Below are 16,389 nucleotides of genomic sequence, written 5' to 3'. Positions count from 1 at the left end.
TCTCCCGGTAGTCATTTGACAATCCATGCAAAATCAGTCTCCACTCAAATATGACAATATCTTCGATCTCATGTCAATTAGAGTTTCACGAGGATATTTCAAGTTTAAGTAATTGCTTATAATCTATTGAGAATACATGTGTTAAATACAGAGCAGTTAATATTTATTTATGAATGATTAATCAAATCAAGATTGAAGAGGAAGAAGAGGAAGTGAGGTGGCATTCACATGGAAAAGATTAGTGAGAGGTATGGTTAGTTGGTTGCATTGACTTCACTCAATTTATTCTTTGATTGGCATGAAAGGAATAGAAGTTGTCTACTACACAATACAATATGTAAACCCTAAAATATATTTTTGTATGATATTTGATGGAATATATTGCAAGTTGGGGCCTGCGGGCAATACCCTTCTTCATGTGCCATGGAACGTTCCTTGGATCTTGATTCCTTGGCTGGTAAATATTTTAAAATCAGTAATAAATTCTTGTTAGAAGCAGTAAATATAGTAGATTATCCATCTTAAATATGAACTTCAAACTTAAAACTTTCATATCTCTTGTCTTTAAAACTAATCAAGGAAGTAATTATAGGATGTGTCTTAATTACTTACACTAGCTAGTTCATAACAAGACTAAATTTATGTCTTCATTTTTTAAATTTATTTTGAATTGATTGAGAAGTAATATCTACCACACATATTTATGTTTCTTGAATGTTGATGTATGAATAGCAAAGTATCCATGAGTGTATGTAAAGCCTGCTTGATTTGATTGCTCAACTGTCATGGTCCCTCAAGTGTTGCAGATTATTGGTGCAGATTTTTATTATTATTTTATATGCATTGTACATTTGTACCATGTTAATATTGTGCTATGTGCTTTGGTACGAAAATAATTGAGAAAATATGTATGCCATGTTGTGTGTTAACAAGTGTTTGGTCGGGTGTAATTGAATTTTTTTTACAATAAAATTCAATACTTATAAAAACTACATTGTTTAGTTGAAAGGAATTATAATTCATGTTTTTAATGAATTGTAATTCAACAGAAGGTGGAAAGGAAAAAAAAAAGGTGAAAATAACAAAATTACCCTTAGTTATTATTATTATTATTATTATTATATTATGAAATAAGGGTCAAATAGGCCATTCACACGATAATGCAATTAGGTAATTGAACCTAAAAATCCAACAATTAGGTTCCTAAACTAATCAAATTCATGCAATTCATCCCATTTGCAGGTTGAGCCTGATATAAAAAACTGTCAATATTATTGAAAATTAAAATGAATGAGGTAAAAGATTAAAGGGTAGTATGGAATAGTATGAGTACAACTTTGGGTGCAAACTTTTGCACCTATTTTGGCTGTGGAAAACACTGCAGAAGCAGAATATTTACAGTTATTATTTGGTTAATTAAGCCACAGGTTTCTAACATTTACATTCAAGCTCAGCTTTAGCAGTATATTGAAAGCTAATAAGAATGCCTGCAAATCTGCAATGCCTCAAACATCCTTTTCACTCTCATTTCTCCAGAAATTCATCATCACCATCATCATATAATGCCATTTGCCACAGATTACGAAATTCGCCAAGAACCAGTCCAGTATTATCATGCTGCCTGTGATTTTTGCAGACTTGTAGGGAGTTGAGGTAGATCACGCAATAGCTAGCTAGCTGTCGTTATCTTCGTTCTTCGGGGATCTGCAATGATGTTATAAACCTGGAAACACAAGATTGTGTGCTTAGCTTTTCAGAATCATGGGAAATAAGTAGAAAACAGAATGAAGCAACAGAAACTGCAGAAAAGGACAAAGATTATTGCGTACGCATGGTTGTAGTTCCTCGTTGCATCATGGACACAAACTCGCTATAATCAATCCGACCATCCTAAAACACGAAAGAGTTAAAACATTGTACAGAAAGGTGAAGTATGTAGCAGATATGAATGTTTTCCTTGTTGGAAAAATGGATAACTTACATTGTCTTGATCAGCTTCTTGAATCATTTCTTCCAAACGCGTATCTTTTATCCCGAACTCATCACACGCCTTTTGGAGTTCATCTGCAGTGATATACCCGCTCCCATCTTTATCGAAATACGAAAATGCAGCAAACAAATGGTCTTCCTTTGTGATCTTATTGATATGCAGCATGGCAGCTATGAACTCCCCATAGTCAATAGTGCCACTGTTATCCACATCTGCCTGAATTTCCACAAAAAAAAAAACATTGGAACCAAGTAAACAAAACACACTTAACTTGCAACTTCTCTTATGTTACAGATCAGAAACACTTACGGCCTTCATCAGATCGTGTATCTCAGACTCGTTCAGATCTGCACCGAATCTCTTTAGTCCTACCTTCAGTTCCTCGAATGTGATGTTCCCACTCCCATCTATGTCTATCATTTTGAACATTTCTTTTAGCCCCGCGATTTCCTCTTCAGACAGCCTCTCTGCAATAACCTGCACAACAAGTAGTAGAGATTTCGTGACAAAAACCATAACTTTGTTATGGTCTCACATCAGAACAAATTTTTACCCTGAGAGCCATTTTCTTGAGCTTGTTCATGGCAGAAAACTGGGTTAAGCGAGTTAAGACTGCAGAATCGAGAGGCTTATCTGGAGCCACCCCTTCAACCTGCACCCAAGGATGGCCTGCCAAATTCAAAAAAGCACAGATAGAGCTTAAAAATTCGAATGGTGAAGTTTAGAATGGAGACGATAAGAGCAACTCACACAGAACTTCATGACCAACTAGCCGTTTTTTAGGGTCTCTAACAAGCATTTTTGCCACTAAATCTTTAGCACTCTCAGAAATATGAGGCCATGGCTCTGACTTGAAATCAATATCAGCATGCAACACCTCATCAAATATTTCTTGCTCGGTTTCTGAATCAAACACGAATATATAGAACAAATAAAAGCAGCATAAACATCTGGTAAAACACGCACTTTATCAGGCTGATATAGACTTGAGAAGGATCAACTAACTTACCTCCCCAGAACGGAGGAACGCCACTAAGAAGAATGTAAACGATCACACCTGCACTCCAGATATCAGCCTCTTGACCATAATTCTTGAGCAAAACTTCTGGTGCAACGTAATAGGGACTCCCCACAACATCATTGAACAAATCCCCTATGTTTCACAACATTCACACAACACATTATGGTATACTAAATCCAAGAAATGAAGAAATCACATCACATTATGAGCTATCAGAAGAACTAATTGATAAATTTGAGGCCAGGACTAGCTAATTGAAATTATAACAAGGATATATATATATATACCTGGTTTGAAGAAGGTGGACAATCCAAAATCGATAGTTTTGAGAGGGGAGTCCTCTTCCTCACCGACAAAGAGGAAGTTCTCGGGCTTAAGGTCCCTATGCATGACGCCCAAAGAGTGGCAGGACTCGACTACACCAACGATGGTCCTGGTGAGGTCAGCAGCCTGGCGCTCGGAGTAATGGCCTCTCTTAACAATCCTATCAAACAGCTCACCCCCTGCACATAGCTCCATCACAACATGGACTGCCACAGCATCCTCATAAGACCCTTTAATCGAAACAACATTAGGGTGCCCTGCCAAGTGATGCATGATCTCGATTTCTCTCCTCACATCATCCACATCTTCCTTAGTCAAAAGCTTCCTTTTGGCAATAGATTTGCAGGCGTATTTCTGCCCACTTGCCTTCTCAGTGCACAGAAAAGTCGTCCCGAACTGCCCATGCCCAAGCTTCTCCTCCAAATTGAAGAACTCCCTCAGATTCCCAGTCCTGGTCTTCAACACAGAATCAACCTGCAGCCCAGCACTGAGCATCCTCTTGGTATTAAGTGGCTTTCGCGATTTCGAAGGATCTGGTGGCTTCTCAACCTTCTCAGCCACCTTCTCAGCCCTCACATTCCCTCCTCCTGCCTCAACCACATCACCATCCTGCACCTTTGAGGCTTCAGGTGATTTGGGCTTATTCTCAATCGCTGGGGGCTTCGTCTCAACTGGAGCTTCTGCATCTTTATCAGGTGAATCAGCATGACTACTTGTCCCCTTTTTCTTCACCCGAAGCTTGTTCGGTATCCGAAACCACCAAAACAGGGAATGAAATCCCTTCTTCGAAGCTTTCCCATGGACGACACCGTTATGCTCCTTATTTTTCCCAAATTTGCGGAACGGCATTGCTAATTGTTATATGAATGCATTCAATCACAGGTATTATATTGATCCAGTATTGGCTTCAAATCAACAAAGCTTCAAATTGGGGAATACATATCAAAACATCACAGGTAAATCCATGCATGCCAAAATAAAATATTATAAAAAAATCTGTAGAATATAATGTAATGATTCTGAGACAACCCTTTAATTTGTGTGAAAGGGGGTGTTTAATTATATATATATAGATACAATCTGCAAGAAATGCAATATAATCAAGAAAGATAAGGGTTGGAAATGGATATATGGTATGAAGAACAACCTAGGATTATGGGATGTTAATTTGTGTTGTACGAGGTAAGTGTTTTGGTTTCTCTCTGTAATGTATCTATCAATCGATGCACTACGTAATCTTCATGCATGGAAATTCCCGGATTTGGATTAGGGTTTTGATCTTGATCAGAATTTTCTCTAGATTTGTTTTCCTTTTTCTGGGAATGGGTGGGCATTCTCTTGTGTACGTGCATGCGTTTCTAAGAGAGAATTGGTAGTTTTCCAGTTAGAAAGTCCATAGACCGTTGTAAATTATTTATTTATTTATTCACAGAAAACTTTTCATATTTTCTCAATATAATTATGTGGATCAAAATTAAAAAATATAGTCATATTTATTCTATCGTTATCCTATATATTTTATGATTTTTTTTTTTTTAAAACAAACCAATGCAGTTTTATTTAGAGATAAACTGAAGTAGAATCAGGCGGGACAACGTCCCAATACGTAGTCGTACCATGTTCAAAGCTGTAGAAGTTAAAATATGAGCTAAATAATTCTGTGATCTAGGAATAAAATTAATTGAATAGAAATCAAACGTAGATATGCAAGCCTTGCAACCATCAATAGTATAACCAATATACGATCGAGACGGAGCTCCTAGCGAAGATAGGTAGCACACGAATGCTTCAGCCATAAGTCGGGAGAAACAACTCAGAAGGGAAGCGCTGTAGGCCAAAATATAACCACCTTCGGCGTCGAGAAGGATTGCTCCGATCGTGGCCGAGTTCGTGGTGTGACGATACCCGAAGTCGACGTAGCACCTTCTTGGCCATGTTGCAGCAGTCTGGTTCGCAACGATGGGCAGTGGCGGTAAAAGCAGCGTCGACTTGGCAATGTTAGCAGCGGCGGTTTCTCCGGCTGGTGCACGGCCGACAACTGCGTGGTATACTCGTCACCATGCGTGCATGGTGGCAGCCGCTGCGGCAATCAATTTCTTCGGTATTGGTAGATAGGCGTCCCAAACAGCTCCATTCTGCGCTCTCCAAATATAATATAAAATTGTAGCTGTGTACATAATTCAATTAATGTCTAGAACATTTAAGATTGCACTAAACCATTCATGGAAAACATTTGTTACAATATATTTTATGAATTTAGTTTGATTAATACCTTTCGGCCTAAAGTCATCACTATCTGAATAGATATTCACAGGATTGAACCTTACAATGGGTACATTGATTATTTAAGTTAAAAAAGATTGAAACAATATAAAATATATATTTCCTTGTAAAGAATCACAAGTGTTTAAAAAAACAATGTTGCTTCCATTGATCAATTTAACATCTTATATAATAAAAGATTTATTATATAAATTATATTATAAATTTCTAAGCCACATTCTGGATCACATAAACAATACTATGAAAAAGCCATCACCAAACTACTCTGCAAACTCCATAGCCAAAACCTCTAAAAAACTAGCTTCAGACATCTTTGGCCAGTGCTGAAAAATCAAGTCCTGCATCAGAAGTGCTCACTTCAGTTGAAGGTTCTTTCGGGGGGTTGCGTTCCACTGGTATACCTCGGGTCCTTGCTGAGGAGGAGGATTGATCACCACTGTAGACTCGAGGGATGCCAAATGAGCCAAAGAATCCATTCATGGTGTCCTCGGCTGCTTCAAAGAAGCGGTCAAGGCCAGTGAAGAAGTTGCGTTCAATGGCTTCAACATCACTGCGCAGCCCAGGGAAGTCAAAAGGCATTTGATGTGATGACTCCAAGGATGGCAAAGCGAACCCTTTATTCATTTGGTTCGTTACATCTTCCTCGGTGTATTCTTTGTTAGATTGCACCATCTCAGGCAGCCTGAATGAGAAAACAGCAAGGCCATGACTAGTCAACTAATACAACATGTAAGAGATTCACCAACAACTAACTAAGAATCCACAAACAAGAAAGCACGAGATGACAGAATATTTCAGAGTACCACAGACAGAATATTCAGCCTACTTCATAGCTAATGAGAAGAAATCCTAATTTCTCAGGTAGATGAAGGCAATGCAGCTTAATCCTTCTCCAGAAGAGAAGGAACAAAAGCTATATTCTAACCCAACAGGGTAGCTCAAGTGGCAAATGAGCTCTCTTTGTGGGAGAGAATTTTGGAATAATCCGGGTTCAATTCCCAAGTGACGATTCCCTCTGGGCCTGCTTCTGTGCCTCTCGGAGCAAACCGGGTGGACCTGGACCGTTAAACGGACAGAGAAAGACCCGGACCACATTGTGGTTTACATATAAAAAAAAAAAAAAGAAGCTATATTCTGTCGTATAAAATGCAAGTTACACTTACTAGTGGCAGTTCCTATGGTTAAACGATATGCTTCAGCGAATTACTCAGATACATGGAACCTCAAAGTCCTAAAAGCCTTTAAGGTTTTGATGATGTCTATACAGTAGTAAATGGAAGCTTTCCATAATACAGATGTCTGGTAAAGCTTAAGACAACATTGCATCACAGCATCAGCTAATCTTCACAAGTCTTAAGATCGAGTTTGGTCCATAAGAGACTTTAGAGCTTAGATTATCCCCATAGCTAACGGGTTCAAACTAAGAAGGCCAATAGGCCGCTCAAACAGAGTCGAATAGGTAACAACCTAAACAACTTGACTGGGGTTGCCCCACAAGATTCAATTCTGAAACTATTAAGATTGGTTTATCTATCAGTGGATTCCAGTCAGAGGTGAAGTTTGTATACAATTGAATTCCAGTTTTAGGGCTTTTTTTTTTTTTTTTTTACTCTGATCTACCTTGTCCCTATTCAAAGATTTTCACCTATCTACGCAACAAATGTACAATTCATATACATTTCCCAGGAAAACATGAGTATAATCATCAGAAATTCAGAATATTACTGCCAATTGATCATATTCGATTCAAATTTCAAGCAAAAAAGGATAAATCAGAAAATATTTTGCTTTTTCTTTTTGTACCTTCCGACGCAGTCCTTGAAGATCTCCTCGGTCTTCTCGCACTTTCGGACGAACTTGCCAGGCTCGGACTCCTCGATTCGGCACTGTGTCCTTACGACTTTCCGGGTGGCGCACTGACCGCCGTCCCCGCCTGATGACCTGCTAGGGTTATCGCCGGAGCGGCGGGGAACATCGTCATCGTCGTCTTTCCAAACCCAACCCATCTCTTTTGCTTGCTGAACAATTCAATAACCGGCGAATATATATAGTTTGGATTCTGCTTGCGACCCATTCCTATTCTAACTAGAAATTTCTAGGCGACAACGAATCTAATGTTATAAAATATTGCAGTTTGGCCCCAAAGGACTGACATTTTACAAACTAACCCTCTTAATGATTTACAGAATTACAGAGGGGTGTTTGGCGCCAGAATCTAACACCAGTCTAAAAAATAATGAAAATTTTGAGATTCTTGTCTATACTCGAGCTCTCAACTACAGTTTCCAGGAATAATCTGTTCAGACTCCATCAAAGATTTCAGCTTTTCACTCTCTCGTTTGCCACCGAGTCGTATAAGCTTCAGAAATCCAAGAAAACCAGCGAGAGTGAAGCCCAGAATCTTAATTCACTCTTCAATGAAATCCGGGATATTTTAGAGTCAGGGAATGAGAGAAGGGTTGAAAAGCAATCTGGGTTCACATTACCAGGAAGAACCCAGCCCGAGAATGTGGGGGACATTGTACAAAAAGCAGCTTGCACACTTGATGTTTGTGGAAATGCCGAGGAGAATGAAGAATTACTCTCTTCAAATGATAAGCAAATGGGTGTTTTGGGTGCATTAGACGTTAGCCCGATTGTTCATAAGATTACTGAAATTGTTAGGGACGAAAATGATGCTGTGTCTATGGAAGAGAGGTTGAAAAATGCGAGTTTGGAGTACACTGAGGAAATTGTTGAGATGGTACTGAAGAGGTGCTTCAAGGTTCCTCATTTGGCTTTGAGGTTCTTCAATTGGGTGAAATCAGTGGAAGGGTTTAGTCACAGTACTGGGACATATAATGTGATGATTTACATGGCTGCAGAGGCGAAGGATTTTGGTCTGGTTGATAAATTGTTGGAGGAAATGGAGAAGCATTCTTGTGAGCATAATCTTAAGACATGGAGCATTATCATCTCCCATTGTGGGCACGCGAAGCTAATTGGCAAAGCCCTGTTAGTCTTCGAGAAGATGAAGAAACATGGCCCCGGACCAGATGCATTGGCTTATAAACTTATGTTGAATGCACTTTGTAATGCAGGAAAGGGAGACATTGCACTTGAATTCTACAAGGAGATGAGCCATCAAGGCATGGGGTTGGATGAGCGGTTGTTTAAAAAGTTACTTAAATGCTTGGCGGTTTCTGGAGATAGCGTTGCAGCTCACAGGATTGGCGATGATATGATAAGCACTTTAGAAATCTCAGAACATGAAGTCTATGGTTTCATGCTAAAGAATCTTTGCAATGCAGGTAGGATTCGAGAAGCTTTAGAATTGATTCGCGAAATGATGAAGAAAAATGTAAGCCTTGACTCTGAAAATTTCGAGGCATTGGTGAAGGGACTGTGCAAGGCAGACAGGATTAACGATGCATTGGAGATTGTTGATATCATGAAGAAAAGAAGCGCAGGTAATGAGAATCTTTATGAGATTATAGTTCGTGCATTCTTGAGCAGAAATGAGCTTTCGAAAGCGCTTGATCTAATGCAAAGCGTTAAAGAATCAGGACATTTACCCACAACAGCTACCTATACTGCTTTGATGCAGCGCCTTTTCAGGGTAAACGAGTTTCAGAAAGGTGTGGACCTCTATCACGAGATGATGGAGAGAGGAGTTCGATTGGATTGTGTGGCGTTCACTGCTGTTATTGCTGGTTACATTCGCCAAAACTACGTATCTGAAGCTTGGGGGGTATTCAGGAGCATGAAGGAGAAAGGTATTAGCCCAAGTAGGAAATCTTATAGCATATTCATCAAGGAGCTTCTTAAAGTTTCTGGCACAGATGATATTCTGACATTCTTGAAGGAAATGAAGGACTCTAAAATGGAACCTGGAGATGATATCTTCCAACAGGTTACATCTTATTTGAGGAGAAAAGGAGAGATGAATAAGCTTAAAGAGATAGAACAGATCCAGGGGGGTTATAAGTTTCGTCGCGAAGGGAATGTGGGCCCTGGCGGGGATGTATCCAGTCTGCCAGAGCCTCATGTCGAATTGATCACAGCATCGAAATCCTGTCATCAACATGGTGTTTGCGAGATCAGTCAAATTCTGTCATCCTCCATGGATTGGCGTTTTGTAAACGAACAATTGGAGAAATGCAGTATTCGGTTTACACCAGAACTTGTAACTGAGATCTTGCGTAACTCCAGACTGCAAGCTGGTATAGCGTTACGCTTTTTCTCATGGGTGGGGAAGCATTCTGGGTACAGACACACAACAGAATCCTACCACATGGCAATCAAGATTGCGGGACAAGCCAAAGACTTTAAAGAGATGAGAAGCCTCTTTTATGAAATGAGGAGAAAAGGTTTCTTGATGACATGTGATACATGGACGATCATGATAATGCAATATGGTCGAACAGGCCTCACAGACATCGCTCTCAGAACATTTCGAGAGATGAAAGATGGCAATCACAAACCTACTGAAACTACATATAAGTTTCTGATCATATGCCTTTGTGGAAAGAAAGGTAGGAACATTGATGAAGCAATAAAGCTATTCCACGAGATGATTCAAACGGGTTGCAGACCCGATAAAGAGTTAGCTGAAGCCTACCTCGGTTGTCTGTGTGAATCTGGAAAATTAGGCGATGCCAGGAGCTGTATTGAATCTTTACAGAAATCCGGTTTCACCATTCCTTTGAGTTATTCCTTGTATGTCCGGTCCCTTTGTCGAGTGGGGAGGTTGGAAGAGGCTTTAGGATTGATCGCCAAAGTTGATGATGATCAGCACACCCTGGCTCAGTATACACATGGAAGCATAATTCATGGACTTCTGCAAAAGGGAGACTTAAAAACAGCATTGGCAAAAATCGAATCCATGAAACAGCTTGGCATCCCGCCTACTATACATACATATACATCTTTGATAGTCTACTACTTCAAGGAGAAACAAATCGAGAAGGTCTTGGCATGCCTCGAGGAGATGAAAGAGTCGGGTTGTGAACCAACGCTTGTTACTTACTCTGCACTCTTACGCGGCTATATAGACACGGGGAAGTTTACTGATGCATGGAGTGTTTTTCAGCATATAAAGCAGAACGGTCCTTTCCCCGATTTTAAAACATATTCAATCTTCATATCTTGTCTTTGTAGGACAGGTAAATCTGAAGAAGCCCTCCATCTTATTTCTGAAATGATGAACACTGGGATTGTTCCCAGTGCAGTTAATTTTCGAACAGTTTTTTATGGTCTCAACAGGGAAGGGAAACGGGATTTAGCACGATATGTATTACAGAAAAAGTCACATCTTAAAAGGATGAGAAAATTATCAATTTGATGTTTCAATATTGTCAATGTTATTCGTTAATTCTTAAGTCGAAATCTGCCTAGAAAGTAAACTATAGCAACAGTATGAAAGCTTTCTGGTTTTTCTTTTACCAGTTCTATCTTCTTTGATATGATTTACATGAGAAGCTGTCAGATTATTGTCCTTTTCTATATTCTCCAAAATCGTCTCTCCGGCTTCGTGGTCTCCACAGGAATGTGAATTAGGGTCGGCAACATAAGCATCTGGTGACACCGGTGCTATCTTATTATGGCTCGTTTCCTTTGTGCACAAACTAGAACTCGTACGCCTGGAAAAAGTGCAGAAAGTGTAACATACAAGACATATCCTATGATGTTTTGTCGAAATCAAGACTATATTTACCTGGAACTATGACTGCAGGAGCTAATCCTATGCTCGTATGAGGTAATCTCTACTGATTCCTTTCTCGATATTTCAGTAGTAGTCCCGGTGCCATTCATGTAAATTTGGTTAAATCCTGAGAATTTTGAATCTTCTATGTTGCTTCTGCACATAGATTTGAAATTTGAGTTGCATCTATTCTCGCGGATGAAAGAAATAGCCTTTTCCAGTGTTGCCAGAGCTTGCTGAACCTCGGGGCTAATGGCTATCTTCTTGTTTCGAGTGGTGGAGCCTCCCTGTAGGATTTGATTCCTCGGGGAATCTTGGTTCTGAGTATCCTCATCAACAGTCCCCGCCTTTCCACCGTCTTCCTCGTCAACTTCCTCAATCTCGCCACAAATGTTTCTGTTCCCAGTCACACAATCGCGAACCTCCTCCTCCTGGATTTCATTTTCATCTGTATCGTTTGTTTGTATATCATTGTTTCTCTTCACACCTTCCACTTCTATATCTGAATAGAGAGCTTCACGGATTCGCTTGTACTGCACACCCTTTAACGCCTCGCTAAAATCTTCATCGCCTCTGCAAACAGAAGCCACTTCCTGCAACACGATAATAAGCATTGTCAGGAAATGCTGAAGAACAAGTTGATTATTGCACACTCAGATTCAGAACAAACTCAATCATAAACCCGAACAGACCTTCTTATAAAGCTTGAACCCGCCACCTATAAGCTGCCTCGAGACAAAATTGATGAATGCAGGAGGGACAAAATCCAGTTTTATATCCATGTTGGCAATTGTTCTGCAACATTTGATATCAGCAAGAAGCTTTATAACAACACAGGCTATGCAATGGTAAAAACTATTTACAGAAAACAGGCCAAACTAATTGAAGTATGTCCTCTATCTCAATTAAAAGCTTAAGCTGATAGTTGGATTGAACATTAATGGTTATATGCTCAACACGCCCCCTATTTGCAGAAAACATGCCAAACTAATTGAAGCTCACGTGTGCAGGCCGATTACTTTTGATGGGCTCCAAGCAACACGTGGACCGTAATTTTTTTTATTTTTTTTTTTGACCTTTGGCATGGCTCTGATACTAAATTGAAGCATGTGCTCCATCTCAACTAAAAGATTAAGTTGATAGTTGGATTGCACATTAATGGTTATATGCTCAACAAAACTAACCGGAAGTAGCTTCTGTTGGCAGTAACTTTCTGCAGAGCTAAACCGCCCACCACATCGATTCTCACAACATCACGAGCATCAGGGATTCCATCTCGGGCGAATCCATGAGTACTAGTATCAACGTTTTCTAAGTCGGAGATCTGGAATCAAATACAAATAACGAAGTTTTACAGCCTATACGTGGGAGGAAAGTCATATGTGTTCATAGTTTTACCGAGTTCAGGAGCACAACAATCAGACCATCTTGAAAGTAGTCGAACTCAAAATAGTGCACAAGAGCCTCCCTCGTTGACAGTGGCCATGAAAGCTTCATCCTTACTAAAGATATCTGTTCACCAATTCTGACCTTCTGTAAACACTGAGAGTAAGCGATCTTGAAACATGGAACGCTAGTCTGAGGCCACCTAACAGAACAGAAAAATATGATCTTTATAACCCGTAATGCAGTTATCACAGGCGTGTCAATGCTCATCCTCTACTTATAAAATCTCGTGAATTCTTACCATTTCTTGTAGAGATCGGCCTCCCACGAGATGCACATACCTGCAAATAGAGCAGTCAAGAACCAGCTTCTCAAGTCACCATTTTGCAGCAAACAAGCATTAAAAGAGCCAGAAGTTTTAGCTTAACTTACAAACATCAATTGGACCATCTACATAGCCTTCAACTAAGAGTGTATGGAAAGGAGTCCCTTCTGGTCCTTCTCTATACATAACACGAAACTCTTCTGAATCCTGCTTTACCTGCAAAAAATAAGGCGATCCAACAAATAACGACTAGAGATCTCTTCGTTTCTTGAATCAAAGAACATTGCAGCATGGGGTAAAATCAAGAACAAGAAAAAACGCTTTTTTTCAGCGAATATGACAGATAACTTACTTTCCATTCATCACTCAACGAGGCACTTCTCAACATGCCAAGAGTGTTTCCTAATTCCTCGGTTCTTCTTTCCACTACATTGTCTATACAGCCTGCAAACCACACACATCTTTGCGCTTACTTAGTCTTCATTTCACACACAATTTCCTTAAGAACTACACACACAAACCTTCCATCTCAAAATTCGACGAGCTTAGGATTTGATTCCTAACGAGACCCTTAAGTGCCTCCTCGTTTACAAGATCATGACACGACAAGGTCTTATCGAGTCGACTTCTGTACTCAGAAATGTCTCCCTTCTCCCCCATTTTTCCACCTCAGAGCAACACAAAAACTGTGCCTATAGCTGTGAACATACAAAATAGAGAAATATAAACACTAATTTGATTAGATATATGAAACAAAAGGACACAAGTACAACAACTAACCAATAACAAAAACATAAAACTTTATAGATTAATGTACATTACAAAGAAACAGGAAACAAACAGTTCGCCTACTAGCTTCATTAAACTTAACTAACTTCATAAATCAAGAACACAGAGCTAACCAAGTTTACTATGCAATCCTCAGATTTTGTTCAAGAATCAATCAAAACTGTCAATTTAGTACCAAAATTCCATACAAAACATAGGACTTTGATCAAAACAAGGATGTAAAAAGTTATGGAATTCACAAGAAAGGAGTGATTTTGAAGAATACCCAGTGGGAGCACAGACAAAAGAGGATGACCCAAGATTGCAAAAAGGAGGTTTGATCAAAATAAGGATGCAAAGTGATGAAATTCACAAAAAGTAATGACTTTTAAGAGTACCCAGCGGCAGTACAGAGAAAAAGAAGATGACCCAAGATTAAAAACAGAGGGTTTAAGACTGCAGAATCACAGATCTCAATAAAGAAGAAGGATGGGCGGCAGAGACAAGATCATCTGATACGAGGCCACCAGGGTGGATGGATATGTTAAAACATGGGTGTTTTCCTTGAACATATCAAACTCACAGACCACAGCGCAGAGAAACCGATATGTTTGTTTCAGGACAGGCTGTTCCAGCTTTCCAGTTCCTGTTCCCTGTTGTTCTGGAATATGGATTGAGTCCAAAAATGAACCAGCAACAGAAGATGAGAAGAACAGCAGAGTTTTCTGGGTTTTTCTGGTTTGCACAAAATATTTATGTTTGACCTTCTGTTAATTTTCTGTAATTATTCCAAAGGTTATTTCTTAATTAATTAATTATCCATTGACTTAATGACAGATGAAAAATGTTTTTATTGTACTTTTATTTGACTTGTTGCCTAGAAAAATGAAAGCCTCCCTTTTAAATGCTGTTTATTTAGTTGGTTAGTTGGTTTCTGTAACAACTATGTAGACAAATGACTTGGAATGGTATACTGCTCAACACCTGACTTGTACTAAATTGAGTTAAATTCAAACAATTTTAAAAAATCTAAAAGATAATAAAATATTTAAAAATAATTTTTAAAATTTTTTTAAAAAGGAATAAAAATTTATACTTGTAGTCTTTGAATTTAACTATAGTATAGAATTAATTAACAAGTTATTTGTGATTTTAATTTTAATTTTAAATAGTTATTGAAGGGATAGATTTTGTTATAATTGTTAAATTCGTTGTTTTATTAAGAATTTAATGACTAAATCTATACTATAATCATAAATAATGTTTTCGACAAAATATTTAGAAGGATGTACATCAGTCAATGTCGATATTAATCTCTTATTCTAAATATTGTTTACTGAGTCAGTAAATCACTAATTGCTGTTCTAAATTTTCACTATGTTGACAAAAAATGTTATCTTATACGGAGAATATATTTAGACATATGAAAAAAAAAAAAAAAAAAAAAAAAAAAAAAAAAAAAAAAAAACTCTACTAAAACATATGGCCAATGAAGGAAAGAATATTTGATGAAGTGTGCGTTAGTTGAAAGCTGGTGTAGGCTGGCCGTTTGCTTTCCCGGGAAACACCGGTAACCGTTAGTCTTTAGATGCTGACGGTTTACTGGGCCGTGTGCCCGTGTTTGCTAAGGTTAAAGATCTGTTGGACCCATATCGGAAGCCCAATAGTGATAGCCTTTATTTATAAAAGAAATTTGCTGTTTATATTTTTATGGCAATTTATATCCTACACCACGGCGCGCGTTGCACTGTGCATCCAGATGCAAAACGACGTCATTTTAATTTTTTTTTTTTTTGAAATTTTCTGCCCCAGTGTATGGCAGTTATTTTTTCTTTTAAAAAAAACCCCTGTTCAAAAATGTACATAATGTTATACTAGAATACACATAATTGTATACATGAATGTACATAATTATATAACAAAATATACATACTCTTTTTAAAAGATAATACACATAATCTAACATAATACATAATAAACATAAACTTTTAACATAATACACACAAATTTTCTGATTCGGATGTACATAATTGTATAAAAAGAATGTACATAATTGTATAAAAAATGTACATAACTGTATAAACAAATACACATAATTGTATGAATAAATATACATAATTGTGTGAACAAATATACATAATCACAGCAATTTCCTATCGCGCCTTCCAAAACGACGTCGTTTTGGGAGGCGCGCGGCGCACAGTGCTACGCGCGCCGTAGTGTAGGGTATAACGATTGTATTTTTATTTATAGATGAATATGTGATAATAAAAGACTAAAGAGCAGACCAATTCCCTACCCAATAACCATTCGTATTTCTCGGCAAATTATTGTGTGAACGGGGTATGTGAATCATAATAAAAAATACATTTTTAATATAATAAAAGTACATTATTCGTGTATTGAATATATATTATACAAAATAATGCATTTTCAATACTCAAATAATGTAACTTTCCTAAATACAGTGTACATTTTTAATATATTAAAAATACATTATTTGTGTATTGAATCTATATTTTTTGAAAGTATAGTCCACACAATAATGATTGACAAAAAATCTGAAATTCTATTTTGCTTTCAATACACATGATTCATGTAGTCTATAT

The 16,389-nt window shown here is 38.1% G+C and overlaps 4 protein-coding genes across 8 annotated transcripts; 1 reads left to right on the top strand and 3 right to left on the bottom strand.

The window, feature by feature from the left end:
• Window positions 1–1,314: 1,314 nt before the first annotated feature.
• LOC109181505 (calcium-dependent protein kinase 1-like) lies at window positions 1,315–3,913 on the bottom strand. The gene is made up of 8 exons (XM_019331310.1): window positions 3,299–3,913; window positions 3,000–3,143; window positions 2,741–2,893; window positions 2,544–2,659; window positions 2,300–2,467; window positions 1,982–2,206; window positions 1,830–1,890; window positions 1,315–1,723 (listed from the first exon to the last, which is right to left on the bottom strand). Exons 1-8 carry the CDS (start codon window positions 3,828–3,830, stop codon window positions 1,716–1,718), a joined length of 1,407 nt encoding a protein of 468 aa, XP_019186855.1. The 5' UTR covers window positions 3,831–3,913; the 3' UTR covers window positions 1,315–1,715.
• A 1,831-nt stretch (window positions 3,914–5,744) lies between these two features.
• LOC109181506 lies at window positions 5,745–7,688 on the bottom strand. The gene is made up of 2 exons (XM_019331311.1): window positions 7,422–7,688; window positions 5,745–6,300 (listed from the first exon to the last, which is right to left on the bottom strand). Exons 1-2 carry the CDS (start codon window positions 7,622–7,624, stop codon window positions 5,922–5,924), a joined length of 582 nt encoding a protein of 193 aa, XP_019186856.1. The 5' UTR covers window positions 7,625–7,688; the 3' UTR covers window positions 5,745–5,921.
• A 29-nt stretch (window positions 7,689–7,717) lies between these two features.
• LOC109181498 (putative pentatricopeptide repeat-containing protein At5g06400, mitochondrial) lies at window positions 7,718–10,949 on the top strand. The gene is made up of 2 exons (XM_019331292.1): window positions 7,718–9,589; window positions 9,629–10,949. The coding sequence occupies exons 1-2, from the start codon at window positions 7,855–7,857 to the stop codon at window positions 10,939–10,941; spliced, it is 3,048 nt and encodes a 1,015-aa protein (XP_019186837.1). The 5' UTR covers window positions 7,718–7,854; the 3' UTR covers window positions 10,942–10,949.
• On the bottom strand, window positions 10,913–14,530 carry LOC109181502. Of its 5 annotated transcripts, none has more exons than XM_019331303.1 (10): window positions 13,915–14,530; window positions 13,534–13,712; window positions 13,365–13,456; window positions 13,120–13,228; window positions 12,989–13,028; window positions 12,700–12,889; window positions 12,486–12,625; window positions 11,994–12,096; window positions 11,314–11,894; window positions 10,913–11,239 (listed from the first exon to the last, which is right to left on the bottom strand). In XM_019331303.1, exons 2-10 carry the CDS (start codon window positions 13,670–13,672, stop codon window positions 10,975–10,977), a joined length of 1,659 nt encoding a protein of 552 aa, XP_019186848.1. In that variant the 5' UTR covers window positions 13,673–13,712; window positions 13,915–14,530; the 3' UTR covers window positions 10,913–10,974. The 5 variants fall into 5 exon arrangements, with proteins under 5 accessions (XP_019186848.1, XP_019186847.1, XP_019186849.1 ...); XM_019331302.1 differs by having other exon boundaries at window positions 14,067–14,530; XM_019331304.1 differs by having other exon boundaries at window positions 14,210–14,530.
• Window positions 14,531–16,389: the final 1,859 nt, after the last annotated feature.

The sequence above is a fragment of the Ipomoea nil genome, unplaced genomic scaffold, assembly GCF_001879475.1.
Source record: "Ipomoea nil cultivar Tokyo-kokei standard unplaced genomic scaffold, Asagao_1.1 scaffold1043, whole genome shotgun sequence".
Classification (NCBI taxonomy): Eukaryota; Viridiplantae; Streptophyta; class Magnoliopsida; order Solanales; family Convolvulaceae; genus Ipomoea; species Ipomoea nil.
Note: the sequence above shows the minus strand (reverse complement) of the source record. Positions and strands in the feature narration are given on the sequence as shown.

Coding starts and splice junctions, on each gene's coding strand:
- LOC109181505 (XM_019331310.1), bottom strand. CDS start 3,830: ATGCTCAGTGCTGGGCTGCAGGTTGATTCTGTGTTGAAGACCAGGACT. Junction 3,144..3,298: donor GTCCACCTTCTTCAAACCAG/GTATATATATAT, acceptor TGTGAAACATAG/GGGATTTGTTCAATGATGTT. Junction 1,891..1,981: donor AAGAAGCTGATCAAGACAAT/GTAAGTTATCCA, acceptor TTCGTGTTTTAG/GATGGTCGGATTGATTATAG.
- LOC109181506 (XM_019331311.1), bottom strand. CDS start 7,624: ATGGGTTGGGTTTGGAAAGACGACGATGACGATGTTCCCCGCCGCTCC. Junction 6,301..7,421: donor TTCAAGGACTGCGTCGGAAG/GTACAAAAAGAA, acceptor TTTCTCATTCAG/GCTGCCTGAGATGGTGCAAT.
- LOC109181498 (XM_019331292.1), top strand. CDS start 7,855: ATGAAAATTTTGAGATTCTTGTCTATACTCGAGCTCTCAACTACAGTT. Junction 9,590..9,628: donor CCAGGGGGGTTATAAGTTTC/GTCGCGAAGGGA, acceptor GGGATGTATCCA/GTCTGCCAGAGCCTCATGTC.
- LOC109181502 (XM_019331303.1), bottom strand. CDS start 13,672: ATGGGGGAGAAGGGAGACATTTCTGAGTACAGAAGTCGACTCGATAAG. Junction 12,097..12,485: donor GCCAACAGAAGCTACTTCCG/GTTAGTTTTGTT, acceptor CAAATGTTGCAG/AACAATTGCCAACATGGATA. Junction 11,895..11,993: donor GGTTCAAGCTTTATAAGAAG/GTCTGTTCGGGT, acceptor ATCGTGTTGCAG/GAAGTGGCTTCTGTTTGCAG.